Raw genomic sequence first — 22561 nt, 5'->3', positions numbered from 1 at the left:
ATGCTCCGTAACTGTGCATTACAATATACGCGCTGCGCTTGAAGTAATCCATGTTTGTGTAGTATTTAACAATCTTAATGTGAAAGCCTAACTTAAAACACCTGTTTTTTTTTTTTCAGGTGAAAATCCAACCTAGTTTAGCTTGGGAAATCTGGCTAGCCGCGTGGGTTGGATAAATTGTCCGGTTTGTTTTTAATGCAGAACTGTGAATGAAAGAATCAGGTAACTATTTAAAATATTTTATTTTGATAATATTTTACTTTTAGCCTTGTACGTATTATCAATTATAATTGGGCGTAATATGCTGTAACCTTTTCAGTGTTTAAAGTTTGCTGGTCCCATATTATCAGTTGCAAGCCGACGTGAATATTTTTATTTGAAAGTTTTAATATGTAATTTTTTTTCGATGATAAAATTATTTTTTTAAAAAAGTGTTAGCAATAAAATTATCTTTATTTTAAATTCTGTATCTATTAAAATAAAAAATTAATTACAGCATTGTAAAAAAACAAATTAAATGTGGATCATCTAAAACTAATCTGAGCAATTTAAATAAAGATGAGTACCATATTAACATTTCTACCTAACATCTTCTTACCTTGGAAGCACGTTTCATGCTTATCGATGTAATGAGCATGAAACCTCGTTCCCAGGTCAGAAGGAGATGTAGAAATATCAATATGGGCAGTCCCTTTCGTTGAAGATCAGCCCTGCTCAACCTTAAAATTCGATGCCATTCATGTCCCAAAACCCTATAAAAGGCATCTGAAGGTTAAGGTTGAAGAGCAGTGACGCCATGATGAGGAACAAAGTCCATTCTTTACACATATCCAGGGTCCTTGCAACTACGGCCATCGGGTTTTTGGTTGGATATATCTTTGCTTTTATGTCTCCCAGCGGCTTCTTCACTTCTGATGCAATCTCTTTTAGCAATGAGAGTCTCCTGGGATCCAACATTCAGGTTCTGCTATATTTGATCGTTCTGGCTCTTTCCGCATTTATTTCTGCGTAGAGACTTCATTGAATTGGCATTATTTCGAATGCAGAGAAATTCTTGCATGCTCGGGAAGTCTCACATCATTCATACTTTCTCCAATAAAAACCTTCTAGGTGTTCTTTTATGTTTCTTCACAGCCCACAAATTTCTCTTCATGACCCGTACGTTATCATGGATAGAAATATGTGGGACTCACAAAAAAAAGACAACTGGAACGTTTTTATTAGAGAGAGCATAGATGACGTGGCAAGAATTTCTCCCTACCTTTTATGCTAGCATTCTAATGCGATTGGTACATGATCGGTTCCCACTCGATATTTTGACCTTAAAAAACTGAAAACCAACCCCCCCCCCCCCAAAAAAAAAAGGGTTTTCTGCTTAGAGATCAAATTACTCAGGTTTCCAGATCTTTCTGTCAAACGGGCAGTTTCTTTAATTTGTCTAATGAATCTAATGAATGGATGAAGCTGAACTTTTAACACATGATGAATGATAGTTGAGAGGTCAAATAGGTTGCTTTCATATGAATCCACATGGGTTTGGTGGGGCTAAAATAGCACTTTGTATAATTTCTATTTCCAAAGCTCAAAGAAGGGGCAGAAGCAGAATGCTCATCCCCAAAACGCACGGCAGCGTTTGGGGATGAGATGTCTTTTCTTTTTTGTCTTTTTTTTTTTTTGAATGAAAGCTGATCTGCTAGTTCAACAACCAACCCAGTACAAGGGCAACAAGTAGTGATACTCCCTACTCTCCTTCATCACCATCCAACTCAGAGCTAAGAGGAGGAGGGTGGTCAAGGATACAAAATTTACGATCCATCCTATGAGATAGTTTAGCTAAGAAATCAGCCAACGGGATTAACTCCCTATCCACATGACAAAAAACAACCTGCCAGTCTCTATGAATAATTATCCTAATATCATCAATTAAGTCTTTGAAGGGGTAATCATCCTCGCAACCTCTCGTGGCCAGATTTATCGCCTCAATGCAGTCCGAGTATAAGCAAATCTTCCTAAAACCTTTACTCCAACAGAGGTTCAAACCATGTAGCATACCCATAATTTCTGCTATAGCCGGCGGTACGTTAGCAAGTTTGGAACAAAAACCACTGATCCAGGGATCCCAGTGATCTCTAATGGCACCGCCGCAACTACTGTTTCCATCTCGCAGCACAGAGCCATCCGTCTCTAATTTGACAAAGGATTCATCGACCTGTACTTTGTTTCCTCGATCATTAGGTACAAGCTTGTAGATATTACGCAACTTGCTAAGATCATGATCTAAGCATGCTCTGAAGAAGCTGTCCTTTGCGTCTTTCCTTTCATTCGAGGCTTGCTCCTTGAATAGAAAGCTACATCTAGAATAGAAAGACATATTTCTTTTAAAACAAAAAACAAAAGAAAAGAAAACTTTATTTATTTTATTGTTTGTTTGTTGTATTCAGGACACTACAATATTTTCTCAATAGTATTCAGTTTTATAAATTAATTAATTTTTAGCGCACCCGAGTCTTTTCTTAGTGAGTGAGTATCACTTTAAAAATATTTTAGTATGCCGAGCGTATTAAAAATCAATTAATTTAGGATACTGGGTGTTATAGTAAAAATACTTTAAAATATTAGATGCACTAAATATAAATTAAATTTAGGATATTGGTGCTACTAAGAAAATACTTACGATGTTGAATGCAATAAAAATAAATGAATTTATGATATTCAGTGTTACTAAAAAAAATAATTACTAAATGTATTAAAAATTAATAAACTTAGAACACTAAGTTATTGAAAAAAAATATTTTAAAGTGTTGGGTATGCTAAAAGTTAATTAATTTAAAATGAGGGTGCTGCTAAAAAATATTTCAAGTACTAGATATAGCTTAACCTAAATAAATAAAAGATTAAAAACTTATAAAAAAAGGGTCCCTCCGATCTCATGCCCTACTTTTTGTGCTTCGTTTTCACAACATTTTCTTATGGCAGGCAAATTCAACTGAATGCAAATCATCAGATCAAGTCAACATGCTAAGATCAGAGTTTGCAGCAGTATCAAAGAAAAATGCTAAGTTGAAAAAACAAGTCAAGGGGTTGACTGAATGGCTTCAGCTGGCAAAGAAAGGGAGTGATCAGGCGCAAGATCAGTCTCCCGCATTGGCTGAACAGCCTAAAGCTGGGCCTTTTGGCACTGTTAAGGGATTAAGAACTAACCCTATTGTTATTCGTGATGAATCTGTGAACCCAAGATTGGCAAAGATATTAGACAAAATAGCAATTCAAAGAGAGCTTATAGTTGTCCTTGCAAATGCCAAAGTGAAGGAAATGCTAGAAATTTGGTTTACCAGCATAAAGAGAGTTGGTATAACCAATTATCTGGTGGTTGCTTTGGATGAAGAAATCTCAAAATTTTGTGAGTCAAAACATGTTCCAGTGTACAAGGGAGATCCAGCTGAAGGTATTGATTCCATTGGAAGAAATGGAGACAATCATGCGGTTTCTGGGCTTAAATTTCGTGTGCTTAGAGAATTTCTGCAGCTAGGATATGGTGTTCTTCTATCAGATGTTGACATTGTGTATCTGCAAAATCCTTTTGATCATCTGATCCGGGATTCAGATATAGAGTCCATGAGTGATGGTCATAACAATATGACTGCTTATATGTATAATGACATCTTTGATGACCCTACAATCACTACCAGAAAAAAGGCTTTTAACGGTGGTTAAAAGTGGCTTTTAACGGCGGTTTTGAAGGCGAAGTTGTTAAAGGCGACGTTGAAAGGTAAGGAAAACACAGCGGTTTTTAACCGCTGTGAAAAGTGGACTTTCCACGGCGGTTAAATGTAAAACCACCATGGAAAATCCACTTTTCACGGTGGTTTATAAATAAAACTCCGTGGAAAAGGATTTTAACGGCGGTTATATGTATAACCGCCGTTAAAAATGTTTTTTTTTAATTCTGCTTTATTTTCGTGTTGACCACCCTGCAGTTTACAGTTCCAAACAAATGTAGGCAGTGCAGATCACGCAGAACAAGATCAATTAGCTAGTTAATATATACAGCAATGAAATTTTTTTTACACAATTCGAAAATAGGGAAACCGGCCAATATAATATAACTAAGTGGTTACCAAGGAACACGTATTGGCTAGGTCCAACAATTCTGAAATAGAAGTAACTACTTCTTTGTACAATGGAAATCATGAACAATATAAGAGGGAACCGAGAGAAAGCATCTAACAATGAATTTTTTGAGAAACAACCTATCTATTTGAAAGCTAAATTTCAATTTTTTCTACCAATGTTGTTGACAAAGTGTCCCTCATCAAGTTGATGTCATCCATGAGATATGGCGCAGTATTTTGAAATATCTGTTAATCAAAAATAACATAGTAAACTTAGTCAAAAATGTGAAATAAATTGAAGAACGTCATGCAACGTAACTCATCTTTACCTCGTCTAATTTCTCTATCGTTGCTGTCTCAATTATGTCATTCATGTAGCGGATGACATAATATCCACACTCAACATGTCCTTGTTGACAACGGTACTAAAAAAATAAGATATAAAATTGAATATTAGACATTATTGATTATAAACATTAACTTTAATTCATCAAAAAATGTTTAAAAGTTAGTTTAAAACAACATATACCTGTGGAAGAATCCATGTTGGTGCTTGTCTAGTTTGTTTAATCGCCACGACATTAAAAGAATGAAAAGCCCTATCAATATTATAAGAGAAAATGGTATTAGAGCATGCTTGTATAAACTTCACAAGTAATAAATATATAAATAAAAAATAACGTGTCGATGACATCTTTGGTTTCTTCGGATGGACTTCCACAGAGTGAATCGAACCAGTAAACTTTGTTGTCAAAAGGGGCACAAACAATTAGAGTCCAATGATAACTGCAAAAGGCAAACCATGTTAATTATAACCCGACACATACAACTTGTATATCTCAAATACAATAATACACTTACCCTTCCACGTAAGGTGCAAAATATATTAGCTTTTTGGTCTGACTCATTGCGGTCATAATGTAGATTGACCTTGCTTCCACAGTATTAAATTCTTTCTGCACCCTTTGAGGACACATAAAGCCATATATTCTTTCAAGTCCTCCGTTTCGACAGATTTGATTAAAATGCCTGTTGTTCAAGTAAAAAACATTAGGACATGCATGAAGTATAATATGTAATAAGAAAATGATATTGTAACTTACAAAATAGCAAGCTGCATGAAGGCTATATCAAGCTCCTCAAAGTTGAGGAACTGAATGAGGTCCCTCTTGTCAATGGTGAAGTCGTATGTTATATCTGAACCCACAACCCCCAACGGCATCTTGAAAGTCACAGGCTTATCCATGTTTGGCACCATGAAATGAAGAACCTCCAAACTGAAATACATAAGCGTAACATCACTAGGAAGAGGCAAGAGTACAGGATCAGATGATGCGCTCGTTGTGGCCTTCTTTGCTGCCGCCTTCTTCACTATTGGCTTTGTAATAAGTCTCTTTGGCCACAAACATTCGTTTCGGAAGTGAATTCCCTTTGGAAAGAATATCACTCAGCAATTCAAGCAATTCCGTAAAACTAGCATCGGTCCAACCATTTCTTGCCTTCAAAGTCATCAATTTCAATACGGTTGTCAATCTTGTGTAATCATCTTTGCACCCCGGGTATAAAGGTGTCTCTGCATCACTACACAAAGTTTCAAAGGTGGAAGAAAACTGTGTAGAGGATTCAGACCTTATATCACGAAACATATCCGAAATTCTATCACCAAAGTCTTCATTCACAACCTTCTCATTTGCAGACAGTGTAGTCTTTCTAATTTCTCCATGCCATATCCAATTTGTATACCTCAAATTTATCCCATCACAGATAAGATGCTCTTTTATCTCAGAAATACTCCGTCGACTATTGTTTAAACATTTGACACAAGGACAATAGTACAATCCATCTCCTTTACTAGGGGCATTTCTCTGAGCAAACTCAAGAAACTTTTCAACCCCATCCTCATATTCCTTGCTAATTCTCTTAGCTTTCATCCAACTACGATCCATTGTTCTACAGATTATTTAAACAATACTTTACTATCAATCAAAATTCATAACGAAGGAAAAAAAAACACAAAATAACTAACAGATTATTTATCACTAAATTCTTATATTTATTACAAAAAAATTATCAAAAATTCGAAATAAATATCAAAAAATTATAAAAAAATTTAAAAACTTCACAACTAATCAACTCCAAACATTTAAACATATTTCTAATACAGTATATAAAAAGGAATTAAGGTTTTCTCACATCTAATGCCTACCAATTAACACCAATCAACGGTTCAACCACATAAAAAATGCAAAATGAACAATACAAGCCAACCACAATGTAAAACTAACAACCCCATTTTATATATAACAGATTTTCATGGCTAAAACATTCAACAAACCAAGAAAAATTGAAAAGAATGAAAGAAGAGGATACTCACAGAGCAGAGAAGCTTCAAACGCGAAGTGAGGCGGTGGCGGACGATGGCAACGCACCGGTTTTCGGTTAGATAGTGGGGGGTAGGACCGGCCGGTTTTCGGTGGTGGACCACGGCTGAGCAAGAACGGACAGAAATGGGAGGCGGTCAACCACGGCTGAGCAAGAACGGACTACGGCGCACGGCGGCAAGGCTTCAAGAGCTCAATGGAGGAGTTTAAACGGTGGGATAGTGGCGGGAATGGCAATTTTACGGTGGTGGGGCAGAGGGGGACCACGGCGCACTGAAGAAATGGGAAAGAAAGTGAGAGAGTCGAGTGCCGCGGGGGGTTAGAAGACACACTTTCCACGGCGGTTTTCTTAAAAACCGCCATGGAAAGTCATACTCTCTTCCACTTATTTACAAAAATGCCACCGCGGTTTTTTCCACTTCGTTTTTCTGCTGAACCGCCGTTAGTTTGCGACGTTAAAAGTGTTTTTTCTAGTAGTGAATGGGTTGGTCTCGATATGTTCATACTGTGAGGATATGGGTTTTCAACTCTGGTTTCTTCTATATTAGACCCACAATCCCTTCCATTGAACTTCTGGATCGTGTTGCCACGAGACTCTCCAGGCAGAAAGCTTGGGACAAGGCTGTTTTCAATGAAGAACTCTTTTATCCCTCGCATCCTGGCTACATTGGGCTTCATGCTTCCAAAAGAACAATGGATATCTACCTCTTTATGAACAGCAAGGTTCTGTTCAAGACTGTGAGGAAGGATGCTAGCCTTAGAAAACTTAGACCGGTAATTATTCACGTGAACTACCACCCGGATAAGCTTCTACGAATGAAGGCCATTGTTGAGTACTATGTGAATGGGAAGCAAGATGCTCTCCAACCTTTCCCTGATGGCATGCCTAATTGATGCCTGTTACTCCCTTCCAATACGTTTGTGGTTTTTTCTTCTTTCTTTCTTTTTGTCGTTTATTTTAACCCTTAGTCAAGTTGGAATGAGTTGCAATTCATTGGTATGAGCTTCTACGAATGAAGGCCATTGTTGAGTACTATGTGAATGGGAAGCAAGATGCTCTCCAACCTTTCCCTGATGGCATGCCTAATTGATGCCTGTTACTCCCTTCCAATACGTTTGTGGTTTTTTCTTCTTTCTTTCTTTTTGTCGTTTATTTTAACCCTTAGTCAAGTTGGAATGAGTTGCAATTCATTGGTATGAGCTTCTACGAATGAAGGCCATTGTTGAGTACTATGTGAATGGGAAGCAAGATGCTCTCCAACCTTTCCCTGATGGCATGCCTAATTGATGCCTGTTACTCCCTTCCAATACGTTTGTGGTTTTTTCTTCTTTCTTTCTTTTTGTCGTTTATTTTAACCCTTAGTCAAGTTGGAATGAGTTGCAATTCATTGGTATGAGTCAAACAAACCCCATCAATTGACTTTTTAGTTTTTATGGTCAAGTAAGATTTTCTTTGATAGTTTTTTTTTCCTTTGGTATGATAAAATAACCCTTCTTTTTTAGATGTTTGGGACATGCTCTGTAACTGTGCATTACAACATACGCACTGTGCTTGAAGTAATCCATGTGTGCGGAGCATTTAATAATCTTAATATGGAAGCCTAACTTAGGGAGAGTTTGGTATACTTAAAAAGGCATTAAAACACTTGCCAAAAAAAATTTAGGTTAAAATCCAACCTAGTTTAGCTTGGGATAAATTGACCGATTTCTTTTTAATGCAGAATTGTGAATGAAAGAATCAGGCAAGTACTCCTCCGGTCCTTAATATAGGACCCAATTGTTGAGTTGGTTTTTATCTTAAATATAAGACTCATTTATCATATTTATCAATTTTCTCTAAATTGCCCTATGGATACTCCCTCAACCATAATCAAGTAGAAGAAGAAAAGGGGTATTTAGAAAAATGATTATGGTATTTTAGGAAAAACGTGCCATATTTCTTATAATTAACTAACTTACCTAACTTTCTTAATTAATCTAATCAAATTAGTTAAATAGGTGTTATATAAAGGACCGGAGGAGTATTTAAAATATTTTATTTTAATAATATTTTAGTTTTAGCCTTATACGTATTATCAATTATAATTGGGCATACTATGCTGTAGCCTTTTCCATGTTTAAAGTTTGCTAGTACCCCATATTATCAATTGTAATCGGACATGAATATTTTTATTTGAAAGTTTTTAATATGTAATTTTTGTCAATGATAAATATAATTTTTTAAAAAGTGTTAGCAATAAAATCTTCTTTATTTTAAATTCTGTGTCTATTAAAATAAAAAATTAATCACAGTATGTAAAAAAAATAAAACTAAATAGGTGGACCATCTAAAACCAATCTGAATAATTTAAATAAATTAAAGATGAGCACTATATTGACATTTTTACCTAACATCTTCTTACCTGGGGAGCACGTTTCACGCTCATCAATGTAATGAGCATGAAAGCTGCTTCCCAGGTCAGAAGAAGATGTAGAAATGTCAATATGGGCAGTCCAGATCAGCCCTCCTCAACGTCAAAATTCGATGCCATTAATTTCCCAAAACCCTATAAAAGACACCTAAAGGTTGAGGTGGAAGAGGAGAGAGGCCGTGATGGGGAACAATGTCCATTCTTTACACATATCCAGGGTCCTTGCAACTATGGCCATCGGGTTTTTGGCTGGATATGTCTTTGCTTTTATGTTTCCCAGTGGCTTCTTCACTTCTAATGCAATCCCCTTTGGCAATAACAATCTCCTGGAATCCAACATTCAGGTTCTGCTATGTTTCATCGTTCTGGCTCTTTCCGTCTTTATTTCTGCATAGAGACTTCATTGAATTGGCATTATTTCCAATGCAGAGAAAACCCTTGCATGCTCGGGAACTGTCACTTCATTCATACTTTCTCCAATGAAAATCTTCTAGGTGTTCTTTTTACGTTTCTCACAGCCCACAAATTTCTCTTCATGACCCATTATCATGGATAGAAATATATGGGACTCGTAAAAAAGACAACTGGAGCATTTTTATTAGAGAGAGCATAGATGACGTGGCAAGAATTTCTCCTTACTTTTTATGCTAGCATTCTAATGCAACTGGTACATGATCCCAGGTTTTCTGCTTAGAGATCATGTCACTCTGGTATCCAGATCTTTTGTCTAACTGGTAGTTTCTTTGTCTGATGAATCTAATGAATGGATGGATCTGAACTTTTAACATATGATGAAATAGTTGAGAGGTTAGATAAGTTGCTTTCATATGCAATGTCTGTGTATAGGTGAATTCACATAGGTCTGCTGGGGCTAAAATAGCACTTCGTATGCTTTCTATTTCCAAGGCTCAAGGGAGGGGCCAAAGCAGAATGCTCATCCCCCAGAACGCACGGCAGCGTTTGGGGATCATACACCTATCTTTCTTTTTTGAAAAGAAAATTTTATTTATTTTATTTTATATTTGTTTGTTGTATTCATAATTCTAAAATATTTTTTTTGATAACATTCAGTTTTATTAATTAATTAATTTTTAGCACATCCAGATTTTTTTTTCCCAGTTAGTGAGTATTGCTTAAAAAATATTTTAGTATGCTGTCATATGAAAAATTAATTAACTTAGGATACTGTGTGTTATCGTAAAAATACTTCAGGATGTTAGATACACTAAAAATAAATTAAATTTAGGATATGGGTGCTATTGAAAAAAATACTTGGGATATTGAATGCAATAAAAATAAATGAATTTATGATATTTAATGTTATTGAAAAAAATATTACTGAACGTGTTAAAAATTAATAAATTTAAAATACTGTGCTATTGGGAAAATATTTTAAAGTGTTCGATATACTAAAAATTAATTAATTTAAGATGATAGTGTTGCTAAAAAAATTCCAAGTACTAGATAGGGGTGTTCAAAATAGTTCGTCCCGACTCCGATTATATTGGGATGAGACGGACCCGTGACAAACTGGGACGAGACAAAAAATAGAATCGGGATGGGATGGGATGAGGTATCGTCCCATCCCAATCCCATCCTGGTAGTAATATTTTTTATAATTATTAAATGTTAAAAACACAAAATGTTTAAAACATATGCAATACAAAATGTTTATATTTGTAGCTTTTAGTGTATATGTAATTGAATGTTTATAATTTATTTAGAGTTTCTATAATTGCTTATGATTTTTGGAACGAAGAAAATGAATTTTAGAGTTACTATGTTACTTATTATTATTTATTGGGGCTTTTATTTAAGATGGCTAAGCCAAAAAAATAATTAAAGGAAAAAAAGAAAAAGATGCTTTTAAAAAGGCTAAGCCCAAAAAATTAAAACTTCAAAGGAAAAGAAATAAAAATTCATTACAATAGTCTAACCACAAGGTAATTTTTTTTTTTTTTTTAAAAGCAAAACGGGACATCCCTGTCCTGTCTTGTCTTGATCAGGATCGAAACAACACCAGGATGAGATGGGACGAGACACAAGACAGATTTTCTATCATTTCTATGTTCACAGGGATGGGATGGGGACACACTTGTCCCAGTTCTGTTCCGTGCTATAAACAGGCTTAGTACTGGATATAAATTAATCCAAATAAATAAAAGATCAAAAACTTATTAAAAAGGTCCCCTCATGCCTTGCTTTATATGCTTCTTTTTCACAACGCCTTCTTATGGCAGGCAAATTCAACTGAATGCGAATCATCAAATCAAGTCAACATGTTGAAATCAGAGTTTGCGGCAATATCAGAGGAAAACACTCAGCTCAAAAAACAGGTCAGGGAGTTGACTGAAAGGCTTCAGCTAGCAAAGCAAGAGAGTGATCAGGCTCAAAATCAGTCTCTTGCATTGGCTCAACGGCCTAAAGCTGGACCTTTTGGTACTGTTAAGGGATTAAGAACTAACCCTACTGTTGTTCCTGATGAATCTGTGAACCCAAGATTAGCAAAGATATTAGAGAAAGTAGCAATTCAAAGAGAGCTTATAGTTGCCCTTGCAAATGCCAACGTGAAGGAGATGCTGGAAATTTGGTTCACCGGCATAAAGAGAGTTGGTATAACCAATTATCTGGTGGTTGCTTTAGATGAAGAAATCTCAAAATTTTGCGAGTCAAGACAGGTTCCAGTGTACAAGAGAGATCCAGATGAAGGTATTGATTCCATTGGAAGAAATGGAGACAATCATGCGGTTTCTGGGCTTAAATTTCGTGTGCTTAGAGAATTTCTGCAGCTCGGATATGGTGTTCTTCTATCAGATGTTGACATTATCTATCTGCAAAATCCTTTTGATCATCTGATCCGGGATTCAGATATAGAGTCCATGAGTGATGGTCATAATAATATGACTGCTTATATGTATAATGACATCTTTGATGACGCTACAATGGGTTGGTCTCGTTATGTTCATACTGTGAGGATATGGGTTTATAACTCTGGTTTCTTCTATATCAGACCCACAATCCCTTCAATCGAACTTCTCGATCGTGTGGCCACCCGACTTTCCATGCAGAGGGCTTGGGACCAGGCTGTTTTCAATAGAAGAACTCTTTTATCCCTCACATCCTGGCTACATCGGGCTTCATGCTTCCAAAAGAACAATGGATATCTACCTCTTCATGAACAGCAACATTCTATTCAAGACTGTGAGGAAGGATGCTAATCTCAGAAAATTTAGACCGGTAATTATTCACGTAAACTACCACCCAGATAAGCTTCCGCGAATGAAGGCCATTGTTGAGTACTACGTGAATGGGAAGCAAGATGCTCTCCAACCTTTCCCTGATGGCACGGCTGGGTGAAGTCTGTTGCCCCCTTCAAATATGTTTGTGCTTTTTCCTGCTTTCTTTCTTTTCTTCGTTTTATTTCAACCCTTCTTCAAATTGGGATTAGTTGCAATTTATTGGTATGACATACAAACCCCATCAATTGACTTTTTAGTTTTTATGGTCAAGATTTTCTTTTTAAGCCTTCTCTTGATTTCTCTTCCTTCTATCTCGTCAACTTCAAATTAATTTTGAAAGGGCAAATTCGTATGAGCTATATTGAGCCGTTGATATACAAAAAGCTCTATGTTTTGCAAAACAACTGAAAGAAAGTGTCATCATTGGCGATTTGTCAAAGGAACCAGGTCTTTCAGTTGTGAAGGTTATGCACCTAAATCTTGTATGTCACTGCAGGGTCCCTCATGCCTTATTTGAGCACAAGAAAAAAAAATCCACATCTCATAAAGCAAACCCAATAAAGAATTTCAAGGGGATTGTGTTTTTTTTTTTGGAGCAAAATCAAGGGGATTGTGTTTAAACAGATGAAAATAAAAGCAGATGAACAACTACAAAATTAAATAAATACGTTTTGTGGAAATTAGATTTAGAGAAGCGAGAATGTCAAAATGGTTTCTATTTTTTACTTTCTACTTTGGAGATTTTACAATCTAAGCCGCAAACCATCACATCTAGTCTATGAGAATGAATAATTAATAAAATAATATACTTACAACATTCTTCTGTCGTTAAATAAAAAGATTAATATAATTTTTGATTCATCAAGTCTGTATCAATTTTGGTTTTAGTTCATCAAGTTTCAAATCATAGATTTTGATCCCCTTAATGAACAAAATGGTCTAGGTTTTTATTAAATTATAGGAACTAATATTTTAAATGGAAAAAAAAACTTGAGGGACAAAAAATTAAGTTTGAAACTTGAGAAATCAAAACTAAAATAAGAATAAACTTAAAGAACAAAAAATTATATTAATAAAAGGCAAAAAATATATGGCCCTATCCAGTAACTAGAGTTAACACTGGCCGGTAACTTCAATTGATGGATTTTGATCGGCTGCTTCCTTCACTATCTTTGGGCTTACTTCAGAAGTGATTCTACCTGGCTTGGTGGCCACAAGATCGGCAATCATTTCTGGTCCATACTCCTCAATGAGACCTCTCTGTCCAACCACCAATCACCCCAAAAACGAAATTTTGAAAATGGAATTAGCAGCAGTAATCTTAGAAAGGGGTTTTTTGGGGGGGGGGGGGAGCTTACTCTGGTCGTTTTTGGAAAAGATGCTGTTCGAGTTAAAATTCTAAGCTTGCTCTTGTTTACTCCTTTAGATTGAGTTGTTTTCTTTCTTTTGGGTTACAAGAACGAGTTATTTAATTATTAAAAAGACAACAGTTAAGTTTAGAGAATGTAACAGTAAATCTATAAGCTTTTTGGTCTTAAATACATTGAAACTATCACGTTAGTAATAAAAAATTCGGAAGCATTTATCGTCCGTCATGTTGATCGAAACATGTGTATGGAACACTGATACGAAAGCACCATAAGCAATAAGACGACAACATTTTCAACAGTATTTGACATCATCCAAAAGTGAAGAGGATTTTACACCCCCAGTACCTTTACCTTTATCCGGGTCTGCAAAATATCAGTGTGTCTTTTCTATAGTAACTTCAAGTTGTTACACCAAATACGAGGATTTTAATATTGCAATACTTTTATACAGGGCAATATACCCCCCACCGAAAAAAAAAAAACAAAAACAAAGAGATGAAACAGCCAAATGACTTCTCAAGTGAGAATCTCAATTTATCTAGAGATAATCGTAATTTCAAATTGCATTCAAGATTAGATTTGTTTTACAAGAAGAAAGTGATGCAGAGAGAAGTGAACCTTGGTTATTTGACATGACTATAAACTACTTTAATAATTTGAAAATGGTAAATGACAGCTAGAGTTTAAATGACAAACCTCAATGGAGTCGTTTGAACCAGAGAGCTCCATACAATCCTCGGAAAGTCTCATTAGCTTTCGCTTCAGTGCGGAATTTTCGCGGATAAGATTGTCCACAGTATTTTGTAGTTCTTCAAGTTCTTGCTGCAAGTTTTTGAGAAAAAACAAATAAGTAAAGCATCAAACGATGGACCAACATTAAAAAAATACAATGCTTTTTGTAAAAACTGCTACTTATATAACAACAACAATAATTCTACAGTGGCCACAATAGATGTCCTTAGCTGTTTTAATACATTATTAGCTCCCTCTTGCTTGAAAAAGAAAAACGGTGCCGGCAGTTCTAAACACATGCATGGAGTTCAATTACATAAATGTTTTAATACATTATTAGCTCCCTCTTGCTTGGGGGGGGGGGGGGGGGGAAGGCTTCTGCAGCCTTGTTGAGTGCTCATAATTTTTCATTACTATGGCTAGAAGTTCGATCATCAATAAAGGAAACTAAAATAACATGCCTTTTGATCACTTGTGAATGCTATAAAAATTGGCAGAACCAGTTTATGTGTGGAAGACAAGCAGGACTACCATAATACAAATATTGTAAATGTTGGGCTATGGGGAGAAAATAAAACCACTTCGAGCAATATTTCACATACATCAAATATATGCATACCTGCTTGCGTATTCTTGATCTTCGCGCTGATTCCCTGTTTAACTGTCTTTTTCTTTCTCTTCTTATTTCGTCCTCTTCCTACAGAAAGAGATGCAGCCTAGTAGGAAACAGCAACAGTGCAAAGAGGAACTGACCGGAGGAACCTTGGGTACCGTTTGGTACGAAGCATTGAAAATAAGGGATAAGGATTGGAATTGAGATTGAAAAAATAGTGTTTAGCATGAGACATTACTTATTATATGGGATTAGACAAACCCATGTATGTGGGTTGAGAAATACTACGGGAGAAAGGTGTATTTCCCAATCTTACTTCCATGGGTTTGCCTAATCCCATATAACAAATAATTACTCATTCTAAAGACTTTTTTAATGGTTTTTTTCAATTGCAATCCCAGCCCTATCCCTCATTTTCAATGCTTCGTACCAAACGGGATCTCAAGAATTTAATCATGAGTAATTATCAGTGCAGTCTCAATAGCCAGAACACTAATTTTACAATGATAATAACATACCAATGCTCATAAATAACGAGGAATGAAGCACACCGAGAGAGATCCATATCAAAATAACACATGAAAAATTAGAGAAGGTGAACCAAAATAACTACTTTGAAGATCATTTGCACCGTAAGCAGAAAAACATAACAGGGCAGTTAACGCTGCAGAATGCAGATGCATCCCCATCAAGGATATTATTCAAATAGTTGAATTAATTACACTATAAACTATAGATGCCCTGACTAAATATTTACTTCAGATTTTCCTTCACAGAAGTGAAGATAATTTTTTTTCCTAGAGGAAAAAAATAATGAATTAATCTCAATTCTCAATCCTTACTCTGTGCAGCATCATACGCATCTGATACAGGAGTTCAGATTCAGTATTCTTAACTATGTTCTCTCTCTATGTTTAACACTAAACATGCAGCTAATCCTTGTATACAAGCCTTGTGATTGGAAGTGAGATGACAATCCGTAAACAAATCATCTCAGTTTGTACTCAAATAGTGAGTACTGGTGCAGTAGGCAGTTGAAAGTGACAGTTGGCCAGGCTTCTCATTTGATTTTCTCTGCGTTTGAGTAAATCCACCAAATACGGTCTACCCTGGAAAGGGTAGTTATAAAAGCCACTAAGGAGTGATATGGACAAAAAGAAAAGTTTATAGTACCAGCTTAGAAAGTTGGGGCTTAGCCTCAGTTACATTGCTTCGCAAGTTGGCCTTCAGTTCAGCAGAATTAACGGCAACAGCCTCCAATGCAGAATCTCTATTCACATGATCAGGATTCCAGTTTTCAGTATCAGTAGCCTCCTTCTCAGCAGCATCACCTACTCAAGAAATGAACCATCAGACTATGGATATTCTATCTCTCTGACAAATAGAAATATATGAACTCCAAACATACCATTAGCAAGCATCGAATTGCTTCGCTGCTTCTTAATAAAATATTCCTGCAGTAGAAGGGACTGAATTGGACCATCTCATGAGAAGATACTAACAATGTCAAACTATACAAGCAAAGAATTAGTCAATTTCAACAAGAATAGAAACTCAGTGGAGATCTTCACACATTGCTGTTAGTGTCATCAATGCCATGGCCTTCATCTGACGACACACACGACGGTCTATCTCTTGCACTGTCGGGCATTGAAGACCCATTACCACTTTCCCTTGATTTCCTAGGAATGATACTTCCAAGCTGTAAGCTCTCATCGCATAATGTCCTTGAATCAATTTCCTTCTCATTGGAAATACATTGTTCTCTTTCTGAAACTGTCAAGACCGCACCCTGATGAAAATGCAAAGGCATTTGATATGCATGAATAAATGAATACATGATAATGGACAAATACACTCGCTCTCTTTTTTTTTTTTTTGGGGGGGGGGGGTAACAATCAGAAAGAATGTAGACTGAGTCCATTATAATTCCTAATACTACCCCACCCCATAGGAGAAAAGGAAGTGCCAATAAATGCTTAGAAAACAATTGGAGTACAGTGAACGTTTTCATGATTACATTAGATGCAACAAGACGACTGGAGAGACTCCTGTTATTATGCTGAGTTTCATATTGAAGTGCTATGCCGTATTTCTGTAAGAAAAGACAACAAAACCAAACAAAAATAAAGGACGTGAGTTTCCAATCTACTAGGAAGAGCAAGCAACATGCTCTAAGAAGTGCGAATATACATATATACTACCTGATTTGTCCAAATGCTAGGATGAAGGGAGAATTCGGCTGTATATGAATTCACAAAAGGTGTTGCAGTAGACCCGGAATTGTGGTATTCCTATTTAAAAGTGATTAAGACTTCAGAGCTTTAGCTCTTTCGGTATACATAAGAAATAAAGTATCAATAATCAATAATACTAATATATCTTGATTCAACTAGTATACTGGTTAGACCTGTATGGGAGTAGACCAATGTGGTGGAAAAGATTTATCCAAAGCTTCCTGTCAGCAAACAAGATGGCAACGACAAAATATAGTAAATATGAGCAGACTGCAAATAGGAGAATTTAGTTGGCATGGTTCTTAGCGTGTTTACAGACATCTTGAGTTATCAAAGTTTGGCAGGGGGTAGCACATCTGTTGGATTCTTCAGTCTCCATCAAACTCAAGTAGCATATGAACTTAGCAGCCGCCTAAATTGTCAACCGCTTGTTGAATCTAATAGTAATGTCTATAGAACGAGATAAAGAACTGGGTCAGCTCATATGGACCAATAATTTAATTGTGCTAGGAAGAAATACGGATGCTTCTAAGTCCAAAAACCAAAGCTACTTCACTTTCCATGCATTGTCCCTCAGGCAAAATAATAATAATTTTTTTTTTTTTTAGGTTCATCAATTAACGGGCCTAATTCACCCTTGTTAGGATTATTTCTCACTACATTATTATGACTGATAGATTTCACAGGTCAAAAAAAATCAGATTAATAATTGGCACGGAGCATGAATTTTAGTTTTCTTGAAGTGTGGCAAAATGTTCCGTCCTTAAATGCAGCTAGAAATAGTAAAAGAAAAGCGCTAGGTAGTATTGGCATTAACGCAAGAGACACAACAAACTGTAAGGTGTTAAGTACTGTTTATGTGTTGTGTCGTGATTCATACAAGTGTCAAACACTCTTACAAGTAAATGTGCTTTTGTTTGCCCTTGCTTCATAAAATGAAACTATCTTCGTTTTACATGTTACTTAATGCGAACCATATTCTCTCTCCAGCTCCAATTCCTCTATGGTCTATTCATAATGGATTATAAAATTCAAGGTGAACGTTAGTGACCCAAGCTAAGCTCATGAAAATACCAGCAACAATGGGCAACCTAAAATCCTCTTTTCAGTGGCTGCAGCAAAGCCCTAAACTGCATTTAGCCTATCATCCGTTTGCGAAATAAATTTCCGGTTTCGAAATTAGTTAAAGGGAAATTTCTCTCCCATCAAAATAAATGGAAATAAAAAGGTACAGTAATAATAATAAAAACAACTATCATCACAAGGTAGCCCCATTAAACAATCCAAATGGTTAGAACAAATCAGAGACCAAAATTGTTGAATTGCTGGCTATGACTACATATTGCAACCAAATGGAATTTTGTACGGGTACTGCCACGACTACATATTGCAACCAAGGATTGCAGCTGGGGGGGAATAAAGTGTAACGCATACAAAGTGAGTGAAATCCAGAAAAAGATTTGAGCAATTAACGAGCAGAAAACGCCCGAAAATCCAGCTACATATGTTCATATAAGGAACCCGAATAAAGTAAACAAACATGTCTGGATTGCCGAAGCAGAAAAATGTGCGGGAAGAAAGATGAATGGAAATAAGATAGAAGTTCAAAAGAGAAGACCAAACAAACAAACAAAAAAGCTGAAATAGGTGTTAACTGAAAGAGTGGAAAATCTAGGGAAAAGGATGAAAGGAGAGAGCGAGAGGTTGAAGAGAGAGGGAAACCTGAGCCTGTGTGGCGCGAAAGAGAAGCCCGCTGCTGCGACGGTTTTCCTATTCGAGCTTGTTTGTATTGGTGTAGCGGTCCGTATATCTTTTTATCTTTCTATTGATAAATACAAATTTTTTAATCAAGAAATTATATGTGAGATGTAAAACTAAGAGAGAGAAAAACAAGAGAGAATTACAATCAAGTCCTATAAAAGATAAATAATTACTAAAAAGTTTTAATAACAACCTTAACAGCTTATAATGACAAGTTTTATAGTGAGAATGACAACCTCTGGGACTTGTTTTTTAATTGTTTTTCTTGTTTGGGATCTTATTGTAATTCTTTCAAAAAATAATTACAAATCATCATTATATTAGTAGTACTATTCTACTACCTCCGATCTTTAATATAAGATCCCGTTTGACTTTTAGTTTGGTCCTAATTATAAGACCCCAATCCATTTTATCTATCATATTTGTACATTTTTTTTCAAGATAATCCTTCTAATAATGATAGTTATAACCAATATATTTAATTAGTAAGGATATTTTAGAAATAACAACACTTATTTATTACAAATAACTAACTTAACTTACTTCCTTAATCTTCTCAAATTAGTCAACTGGGTCTTATAATTAGGACCGGAGGTAGTATTTAAGAAGCGAGTATGGCCGTCCCCACACATATTTGACTTTGATAGCTTTTGAATGCAATTTTAGGCTAGGATCTTAGGTTGGATTAGGAAGGCGATTTCCTTTATAAATGTGTATATTATAGTAGTAGTACATTATCTTGTTGGGAAAAAGACAGAAAAATGCACCTCCAACTCCAAAAGCCCAGAAACGTCCGCCCAATTCCACAAATCCCATTTTGGTACCATGAGACCAAATTGGGATTATTATGTGAAAGAAAAAGACCACATTGCCCTTCATTTTAAATATTATTTTTAAAATATCACAGCCCCAACTGGCCGGCCGGTCACCGGAGCTCCGGCAGCGGCGGTCACCGGAGCTCCGGCGACCAGCCGACAATTGGTCACCGGAGCTCCGGCGGTCGGAAATTTTTTTTTGAAAATTTTTACAACTTCAATATAACGGTTAACAACTTTTGTAATGCTATTAACAACTTTAGTATAGCAATTAACAACAGCTTTTCTGGGAAATTCAACAAACTCCGGCGACTGGAAACAATTATTTTGAAAATTTTTACAACTCCAATATAACCGTTAACAACTTTTGTAATGCCATTCACAACTTCAATATAGCAATTAACAACAGCTTTTCTGGGAAATTCAACAAACTCCGGTGACCGGAAACAATTTTTTGAAAATTTTTACAACTTCAGTATAGCGGTTAACAACAGGTTTTTTCAACCGCTATACTGAAGTTGTTAACCGCTATACTGAAGTTGTTGATAGGGTTACAAAAGTTGTTAACCGTTATACTGAAGTTGTAAAAATTTTCAAAAAAATTGTTTCCGGTCACCGGAGTTTGTTGAATTTCCCATAAAAGCTGTTGTTAATTGCTATATTGAAGTTGTGAATGGCATTATAAAGTTGTTAACGGTTATATTGGAGTTGTAAAAATTTTCAACTTCAGTATAACGTTCACAATTACGTTTTTTTTGAAAATTTTTACAACTCCAATATAACGGTTAACAACTTTGATATAGCAGTTAACAACAAGTTTTTAAATTCAAAACGTGACATTTTTATAACTTCAGTAATGCCTTTAACAAACTCAAAAACCTGTTGTTAACCGCTATACTGAAGTTGTTAATAGGCTTACAAAAGTTGTTAACCGCTATATTGAAGTTGTAAAAATTTTCAAAAAAATTGTTTCCGGTCGCTGGAGTTTGTTGAATTTCCCAGAAAAGCTGTTGTTAATTGCTATATTGAAGTTGTGAATGGCATTATAAAAGTTTTTAACCGTTATATTGGAGTTGTAAAAATTTTCAACTTCAGTATAACGTTAACAATTATGTTTTTTTGAAAATTTTTACAACTCCAATATAACGGTTAACAACTTTGATATAGCAGTTAACAACAAGTTTTTAAATTCAAAAAGTGACATTTTTATAACTTCAGTAATGCCTTTAACAAACTCAAAAACCTGTTGTTAACCGCTATACTGAAGTTGTTAATAGGCTTACAAAAGTTGTTAACCGCTATATTGAAGTTGTAAAAATTTTTAAAAAAATTATTTCCGGTCGTTGGAGTTTGTTGAATTCCTAGAAAACTTGTTGTTAATTGCTATATTGAAGTTGTTAATAGCATTATAAAATTGTTAACCGTTATATTGGAGTTGTAAAAATTTTCAACTTCAGTATAACGTTAACAATTACGTTTTTTTGAAAATTTTTACAACTCCAATATAACGGTTAACAATTTTGATATAGCAGTTAACAACAATTTTTTCGAAAAATTCAAAAAGTGGCTTTTTTATAACTTCAGTAATGCCTTTAACAAACTCAAAAACCTGTTGTTAACCACTATACTGAAGTTGTTAATAGGCTTACAAAAGTTGTTAACCGTTATATTGAAGTTGTAAAAATTTTCAAAAAAATTGTTTCCGGTCGCTTGAGTTTGTTGTTGTTAACCGCTATACTGAAGTTGTTAATAGGGTTACAAAAGTTGTTAACCGCTGTACTGAAGTTGTAAAAATTTTCAAAAAAATTGTTTCCGGTCGCCGGAGTTTGTTGAATTTCTCAGAAAAGCTGTTGTTAATTGCTATATTGAAGTTGTGAATGACATTACAAAAGTTGTTAACGGTTATATAAAGTTGTAAAAATTTTCAAAATAATTGTTTTCGGTCGTCGGAGTTTGTTGAATTTTCCAGAAAAGCTGTTGTTAATTGCTATACTGAAGTTGTTAATAGCATTACAAAAGTTGTTAACCGTTATATTGAAGTTGTAAAAATTTTCAAAAAAAAAAATTCCGACCGCTGGAGCTTCGGTGACCGCCGCTGCCGGAGGTCCGGTGACCGGTCAGCCAGTAGGGGCTGTGATATTTTAAAAATAATATTTAAAATGAAGGGCAATGTGGTCTTTTCCTTTCACATAATAATCCCAATTTGGTCTCATGGTACCAAAATGGGATTTGTGGAATTGGGCGGACGTTTCTGGGCTTTTAGAGTTGGAGGTGCATTTTTCTGTCTTTTTCCCTATCTTGTTTGTTAAATAATAAATTTAAAAAGATAAGATATCTTCCCAAGCATGAGGATAACTTTTTAAATTAGTGATTGGCCAGAAAAACTTTTTAAATTAGTGGTAAATTTTTATTATTTGTGAGTTAAATAAATGAGAACGGTTTAATAAGATGATGCATGAAAAAAAAAACAAAAATATTACAAGCTCACAATACAAGAGCGCACTCGCAATATTATCCAATCCTCAGTTCCCAGAATAAAATATTTTTATATTTTTACCATCAAATTATTATTTTGTCTTTGAAAATAAATAGTTTCAGCGTTTGTCAAATTTTATCTTCGGACTTGGCAGATTTAAATTTTAAAGTATAAAATAGTAATAAAACTGTATAAAAATATTAAAGCCGTAATTTGTCGCCAGCATTTGAGCTTGCTGGTTTTTTCGAGTGACTGAATTGAATGTTCCTGCAACGTTAGAGGATGAAATCCCGAAATCGGATGATGCGAAGGATAATCCTGAAACGGATTCAGGGGTCTGCAATGGAAACCGAAAATGGAAACAGAAGAAGGAACAGTCTGGTGCGGTGCGGTGCGGTACGGTAGACCCTCTCA

The 22561-nt window shown here is 35.4% G+C and overlaps 2 protein-coding genes and 1 pseudogene across 4 annotated transcripts; 2 read left to right on the top strand and 1 right to left on the bottom strand.

Moving 5' to 3' along the window:
* The first annotated feature begins 796 nt into the window (after positions 1-796).
* Positions 797-7387, top strand: LOC114732964 (arabinosyltransferase RRA3-like). Its single transcript, XM_028920376.1, has 3 exons — positions 797-961; positions 2977-3677; positions 6973-7387. The coding sequence occupies exons 1-3, from the start codon at positions 797-799 to the stop codon at positions 7385-7387; spliced, it is 1281 nt and encodes a 426-aa protein (XP_028776209.1).
* Positions 7388-9086: 1699 nt separating this feature from the next.
* On the top strand, positions 9087-12261 carry LOC114732928 (arabinosyltransferase RRA2-like; annotated as a pseudogene).
* A 926-nt stretch (positions 12262-13187) lies between these two features.
* On the bottom strand, positions 13188-18866 carry LOC114732915 (G-box-binding factor 1). 3 transcript variants are annotated; one of them, XM_028920301.1, is made up of 11 exons: positions 18818-18866; positions 17415-17545; positions 17269-17316; positions 17063-17152; positions 16879-16953; positions 16432-16650; positions 16267-16327; positions 16032-16189; positions 14865-14942; positions 14210-14335; positions 13188-13403 (listed from the first exon to the last, which is right to left on the bottom strand). In XM_028920301.1, the coding sequence occupies exons 2-11, from the start codon at positions 17472-17474 to the stop codon at positions 13257-13259; spliced, it is 1062 nt and encodes a 353-aa protein (XP_028776134.1). In that variant the 5' UTR covers positions 17475-17545; positions 18818-18866; the 3' UTR covers positions 13188-13256. The 3 variants fall into 3 exon arrangements, with proteins under 3 accessions (XP_028776134.1, XP_028776126.1, XP_028776144.1); XM_028920293.1 differs by lacking the exon at positions 18818-18866 and adding an exon at positions 18170-18245; XM_028920311.1 differs by lacking the exon at positions 18818-18866 and adding an exon at positions 18170-18245 and having other exon boundaries at positions 16267-16312.
* Between the last annotated feature and the right edge of the window lie 3695 nt (positions 18867-22561).

This window comes from Neltuma alba, unplaced genomic scaffold, assembly GCF_004799145.2.
Source record: "Neltuma alba isolate B1F8T4 unplaced genomic scaffold, ASM479914v2 tig00002576_pilon, whole genome shotgun sequence".
NCBI classification, from domain to species: domain Eukaryota; kingdom Viridiplantae; phylum Streptophyta; class Magnoliopsida; order Fabales; family Fabaceae; genus Neltuma; species Neltuma alba.
This window is presented reverse-complemented; position numbering and strand designations above follow the sequence as displayed.

What these genes read in the sequence shown, in the direction of transcription:
- LOC114732964 (XM_028920376.1), top strand. Translation starts at nt 797, where the DNA reads ATGATGAGGAACAAAGTCCATTCTTTACACATATCCAGGGTCCTTGCA. An exon ending in TCCTGGGATCCAACATTCAG is followed by an intron (nt 962 to 2,976) that starts GTTCTGCTATAT and finishes TTCTTATGGCAG; the next exon opens with GCAAATTCAACTGAATGCAA. An exon ending in GACATCTTTGATGACCCTAC is followed by an intron (nt 3,678 to 6,972) that starts AATCACTACCAG and finishes TTTCTAGTAGTG; the next exon opens with AATGGGTTGGTCTCGATATG.
- LOC114732915 (XM_028920301.1), bottom strand. Translation starts at nt 17,474, where the DNA reads ATGGAGACTGAAGAATCCAACAGATGTGCTACCCCCTGCCAAACTTTG. An exon ending in GTCGTCTTGTTGCATCTAAT is followed by an intron (nt 16,651 to 16,878) that starts GTAATCATGAAA and finishes CATTTTCATCAG; the next exon opens with GGTGCGGTCTTGACAGTTTC. An exon ending in AGCCCCAACTTTCTAAGCTG is followed by an intron (nt 14,943 to 16,031) that starts GTACTATAAACT and finishes CTCTTTCTGTAG; the next exon opens with GAAGAGGACGAAATAAGAAG.